The following is a 6,443-nucleotide window of genomic DNA, read 5'->3' as shown; positions in this document are numbered from 1 at the left end:
TGCTGTGAGGAGCATCCCTCTTGTAGGTAGCTCCTCACCACAAAAGAGTCAGTGCCACCAAGCTGTCTGCCCTGTGCTGAAGATCCTCCATGCTCAGCCAGTTACCATAAAAATCCTTGAAACTGAAGCTGCTTAATATAATTCAAACTCTTTGACAAAATATAAAGAGAGAAGAAAAATATACTTCTCCAGCAAGCTAACTCCTTACTAACTCTTAGTTAAGCTTGTTTGAAGTCCATCCATCATCTTGAATCACAGCTAACTTAAGTCCTCTGTATGCTTATCACCCCGTTTTTCAGTTTGGAAAGAGAAGCACAGCACACTGTGATTGCACTGAATAATGACTATATATAAAATACAATAATGACTTCAAGAGGACATGAAGGCAATTCAGCAATTGCTTAATGAGTTCAAGGAGGAGACCTGACATCCTAAGGCACACATAATGATAGAGTTCAGTATCTTTTGTACTCTAATGGGAAATATAAAAAAATATTGCATTTCAAAATGCAAAAGAAGAGCTCACCTATTATAAAGTAACACAGATCATGCTACAGCCATACCTCATTACAGTGCCTTTTACAGGATGCTAACAAGAAAGTTTTTGTGCTTCTTACTGGAGGGGTACTTCTTCACTATTAAAAAAATGAAGTATGCAAATTTGTGTACAGTTATACTCGGTATTGTTAAATAAACCTTTGCTCATGGGCAGGTGCTTGAGCTTTGTGATCAACAATGATTGAAGGTGAGGCACTGCAATAGGTCAGTGACAGACTCTCTTTTCTCCTCAGCACACAGCTGTATTGCCATTTGCTCTCCTGGAAATCTTTGCCTTACCACACCGTTACCCAACAAAGAAGAAGGGATTGAGCCTACTGGGATTTGTCGCTTTTCTGTATATCAGTTGGTAAGGATTATGTACTTTAAAACATTTTCTTCAAGTGATCTACTTTGTAAAACAAGGCCAAATGCTGTACTTATATCTAAGTTCCCACCCAGGCACATGGAAGACAGCAGTCTGTTCTGTGGAGACATCATCTAAACTTAGCTGAGACCCATGAAAATGACTTCCAGATGTAGGCATAGCAGGTTTCTTCAAACACAGTATAGGCCCTGAGACTTTTCATAGTATCTCCTGTTCTTCTAAGGCCCCTTATAGAAAAGCAGCTAAATTGCCTTAAACTCTGGGGTAATTTGAGTTATTTCTATGGGGCAGGAGTTTTTATTTCTACCACTACCATCAAATTCACCTCTACCTTCTGTATTGCTCACTGCAAAAACACCAAATCTCAAAAGGTCTGGGGGTCACAGGAGGAGGAGAGGAATAAAACTCAGTCTGGTATTTGGCAGGGACACATGGACATGTTTAGAAACTTGAGCTAGAAAATGGTACACAGAGCCAGGTGCAAAGCAACAGGTAGCAAGGAAGCATCTGCCCCACTACCACCACCCACTCCACTGGTGGACCCTGCCTACATTTCCAGCAATGTACCACAGTTGATCCCCAACCTGTTGGAGAATGATCTTGGGAGAATAAACTCTATCTAACCAGTCCCCCCCCCACCCTTCTGTCCACCTCCTGTGTGTGTGAGATGCATCCCTGGAGCTGAGTTTGCATCTGCTCCTGCTCATTGCATCCTGGCTGCAGTGCTGGGGTCTGGAGGCACTGCCACTCCAAGTATGGGCAGCAGCCAACACTTCAAAACACTCTAAGGATGTCTTATGTTGAGACTCAGCTCAGGAAACATCTGCGTCCTAGGTGGATGATACAGAACAACTGACATATAATAACAAGAGGATACAGGTCATCAGGGAGGTGACCTGTCCTCATGCAAATATTTCTGAAAAGTCACTGAGACTATGAAGAAAGCCATCATTCCCATTCCTACCCACAGTTATCACTCTCAGCTAGAGACTACCTTCAGCTCACTGGATGAAAATCTGAAACAGAAAATAAACTGCACAGGTGAAACACTTATTTGACCTAAAACCCATGGCTGTGGAAGCAGCGAACTTCACTGGTACATTACATAAACAAGTTAGGAGCCATTTATCCTAATCCAGACCAGAGCCTAATAGAATTAGGACCACAGCTTCACAAATTTTGTTTCTATGTTCTGATTCACCCAGTTGTTGAATGCCAGTTCTGTTTTCCTTGTCTTCTGACAACATTTGGGGTTTGCTGTCTTTGAGACCAGACTGCTCTTCCAGCAACTAGTGCAGCCATGTGTGCCATGCTTTCCCCTAAAGTCCCTATCATCTGAGCAATTTCACCCCTTAGGAGATACAGGTTATATCAGGACCTGAATCCACACCAAAGGATGAGGATCAACACAAGCATCAACACATTTGAGCCCTCCCAGTATCTTCTGTAAGTTGGTGCTGCACAGTGCTGCTGGGGTTTAAGTGGAAAGTGGCCCCTTAGAATGCTTGTTCCCTGCTTCCCAGGGCCCTGATGACTGAATATTAGGATTTCAATACTGTTCCTTTCTCTCTTTCCAAGTCAGCAAGGAACCTCCTTCCTGCTTTCTTTTTGCCTCCCCTTCTTGGCTCCCTGCAACCACGAACAACAGCTTACAACAGAAAAGTTTTGTAGCTTGTGCACTGAAATCTTCACACATGCATATTTTTTACTGTTGGTGCCGCAACCTGGTGATTTAATAGCCCCATTTGGGCACCATATATTTCACAAGCAACAGAGTCCTCTCTAAAAGCTTCTCCTGGAACTGTCACTGCCGTTGCTGCAGTGTCAATGGGCTCAGAAGTGACTTATCCCTGCAAGGCAGCAGAGAAACTGAGCAGCCAGTAATGCCTTGCACCTAGGAGTGGGGTTTCACTGTAGCTTTGAATACCCTGTATAGTCATGTATTTGGGTTTGACACAGGTTGGAGTGCTTCATATGAGACACACCAGTTGGCCAAATTGCATCAAGAAATTGTAGTTCCTCGTTGCATAAAATAAAGGCAGTTGTCACTCCCTGTTTTAGTGTTTGAGACAGTGTAAGAGTAGTGCTGTGCAGTGAGGAACACATGCATCAACATCCTGACATTTGCACAGGCTCCAGTTAGCACCTGGTCTTCAGTATTTCTGCTCAGCTTCTTGTCACCTTTCTGCAGGCTTTTTAAAAAGTTTTTTTAATTACTTAGGTGTTTCACAGACCTGTTTGATGAAAGAACCTTGAATCATGACGAGTCTCTACATTGAAACATTCCCATGCTCAGCCTAGACAGCTCCTGTACCAACCCCCTCCATTTCTCCACTTTAGCCCTTAGGTGAGGATTGGTAAATCTCAGTGTATAGGCAAGGTAAAACCCCACCTTTTCATGTCTCAATCCTTCCTTCTTTAACTAGAAAAATTAGAAATTTCATCTTTTCAGACTTTTTTTTCCCTTGTAAGCATTCTGCCATTCCTCAGTGTCATGACACACTTTCAGGTTAGTGGGGCAGCCTGTTTGTCACTTTTCGTTGAGGCATGATGCTCAGTGTAAGGTAGCAGGCTAGGTGCCATCAGAAAGAGTGGGATTGCATTCCCATGTCAGGACTGGTGGTGTAAAGTATGGCATACTCCTCAGATGTTTTTTTTTAAAATCAAGAATTAAACCTTTTAGGATCTTCTGGACCCAAAGGTTTGTTTAAGGGAAGTATCATCCTTTGTTAGAACAGCACATCCTCATCACAATCACTGGAGACCTGCCCTATTTCTTATATTTTTCTACATACTCAATTCAAATATAAATGATTTTATTCACACAAAAATTGGATTTTTTCCTATATTTAAGACAACTTTTACATTCCTAAGTTCAGGCATTTGCAACCAACCACTCATGAGCCATGAAAATAGTACCAGGGAACCAACAGGCACTACAATATGTTTTCTGAGAGAAGAAAAAGGCAGAAAGAGAGGGCCTAAGTAGAATAAATGAAATCCTATTAAGCAGGCATATTCATCCTCTTTCCTTCTTTCCCAAACCATGCTTTAGAAACAGTTTTGGCACAAAGGAGTGATGCAGCTACATCTGTTTCCTACCTAGCTGCTTCTCCTCTCTTCCTCATCTTAGACCAAGAGAAAAGATGATGGAGAATTCCCCTTGTCCTCTTGCCTCCTGAAAACTTCTTTCCAGTCCTCAAAACAGTGGTCAATAGTGGCAGGATTGAGACAAAGAAAAACAGCACTGTGTCTCCACAGACCCTCAAGATCTGGATAGAGGGTGAAAAGCTGTTGTAACTAAAGAGCTGTATGTGACAGCTTATTTGAATAAGCTTCACTTAACATAGCCAAGTGCACATCCCTGTTCCTGGGCATTTTGCTATTTTACTGCAATTTTACTGCTGTTAATAGCCAATGCCACCAGGGTGACAGCAGAACATTGTGTGCATTTCAACCTGTGCTAAAACTCATCTAATTTAGCAGGAGCTCAAGTGTGCTTCACAGCAAATAGCCCAGGTGCTGAAGAGATGTATGGACAGCTGAGCTAATTTTCTCTGAATTAAGACTGTTTTGATAACTTGGGCCTTCTGGAGTTAGAAATTATGAAGTGGTTCTTCTAACTGAATGGTCCTAACCAAAAGTCATTTCTCTCCTTCCTTCCCTAGGGTCCTGTGGATTTATTCTGTAACGGGAGAGTGGGTGTATCCTCTCTTTACTTTGTTTAGCCCACTTGGGCTAGCAGCCTTTTTCGCCGGTAGCCTTGCCGTCATTGTCTGTTTCTACAACTTCGGGGAGTTCCTCAACCGTATGATATGGGGTCAGTCCAAGTTTTGTTTTTTACTTCTATCCATATGAAGAAAAAAATATCTAAAATTAATTGCTGTGATTGTCTAGGCAGGCAGGGAGAGAAGAAGGCACTAGTACACTGTGGGGGGTGATGGCATTTGGGTTTCTGATAGCGATTGCCAGGTCCTACCTACTTACTAACAAACAGAGAATGCATTTGAACGAGGGTCCCAACCCTACCAGACAAAAGGCCTGGCCAGCTTTCTCTAATGTTGCTCAAGAAGCACCTCTTACCAGCATAATCCCTGGATTTTGAATTTCTACTCAAAGCAAAGGTTGAGAGAAGCCACGTCTCTCAGGCTAAAACTCTGACACCTGCATCATGCAGGTGTTTATCAGACTAGGGGATAGCTCTCTTTACTGACAATCTATAGGAATGCATTAGTATATCCAACTGAAAGTATTGCAGCAACAGTAGCTCCATGAGTAAAGCAGCACTTCAGAAAACTTTACAAACTGTTGACAATTTCTCCTTTTGGTTTTGATAGTGATATAAGCAATAGTGATTTAAAGAAAATGAAAGGCAGCTTCTTTGGATAAAAGGACAGTTGTGTGTGTGGGAAAGGTGGTTTAGGAGGATGTATTCAGCGGGTAGAAGAAAGAAAAAACTAAGGAAATGCCTTTGGGGTGCATGTGATATTATCATTATGGTTATTTTCCTTCTTATTATCCCTTCTTATCTTTCCTTTTTCATTCAAGATTAAGATTTTGAGGATGAAAGTTTCTGTCAGGAAAACCTGTATATTTTATTTAGGACAAATGTGTGAACATTTGCAATTCCTTAAACTAACTTTCTGTTGAAAGAAAAATGCTGCAAAAACACCTCTGAAAATAAATAAGACAACCCTCCCTCTGTTCTCAGGGAACATTTGATGCCTGATCCATTTTGTGAAGTCTCACATGCCTGTCAAGCCAAAGTAGTGTCTGTAGCTAGTCTCTCACCATCCATACTCAGCTACCTAAAAGCAGCAGATTGATTTCAAATGTGCTGAATAACCAAATTCACCACTTGATACCTTTGCAAATGCCCATATTTGGAAATTTTGGCTGCATTCTATTCTGCATAAACATGATACGAGATGAGGACTGCTGGTAAATGAAAACAGATCTGCAGCCTTTCTGCACTAGCTCTGGTTTAAGAGGCATCACATAAATAGTAACTCATAAATATTAACTATTACTAGTCAAAGACCACATCATTACTACAAGAGAGTGTAGATCTTTATATGAGATATCTGATACCTCTAGGTATCAGATTTTTTTCCTCACAGAGTACATGTAGGTAATTTCAGGCCTAGAGTATGCCTGATGCATAAGTTGGAGATAATCAGAATTAAAATTATTTGATTTCCAGGGTGCTTATTGGTTGGACAAAAGGTCGTGCCAAGCAGGGATCAAATTAACTGCAAAAATTAGATGCATTTTGAACAGCTGACTCAGGAAATTGGGGCAAGCACTTTTCTGTGCACACAGAAAGGCTGAAAAGTACCCCTAGTTGTGGTAGTATGAATGGAACCTCAGAGTATGTATATTAACATGGCATACACGATATTCTCCATTGATACCTGGTGTGCTCTTGTGATCCATGGAAGCCTCCTGTGTGTGGTGGGTTTGCCTCTCCGTGCACACTTAATATTTTTCAACGGAGCCACAAAATCCTAGCCTTAAC

General features: G+C 41.6%; 1 protein-coding gene across 1 annotated transcript in view; it reads left to right on the top strand.

Moving 5' to 3' along the window:
* Positions 1 to 6,443, top strand: part of ADTRP (androgen-dependent TFPI-regulating protein) — a 29,479-nt gene that overhangs the window by 18,619 nt on the left and 4,417 nt on the right. Inside the window, exons 4-5 of the mRNA XM_009076551.1 lie at positions 792 to 907; positions 4,594 to 4,745. Coding sequence (XP_009074799.1) covers positions 792 to 907; positions 4,594 to 4,745 — 268 coding nt within the window. The remainder of the gene's footprint in view (positions 1 to 791; positions 908 to 4,593; positions 4,746 to 6,443) is intronic.

This window comes from Acanthisitta chloris, unplaced genomic scaffold, assembly GCF_000695815.1.
Source record: "Acanthisitta chloris isolate BGI_N310 unplaced genomic scaffold, ASM69581v1 scaffold7516, whole genome shotgun sequence".
In the NCBI taxonomy this organism is placed as follows: Eukaryota; Metazoa; Chordata; class Aves; order Passeriformes; family Acanthisittidae; genus Acanthisitta; species Acanthisitta chloris.
Note: the sequence above shows the minus strand (reverse complement) of the source record. Positions and strands in the feature narration are given on the sequence as shown.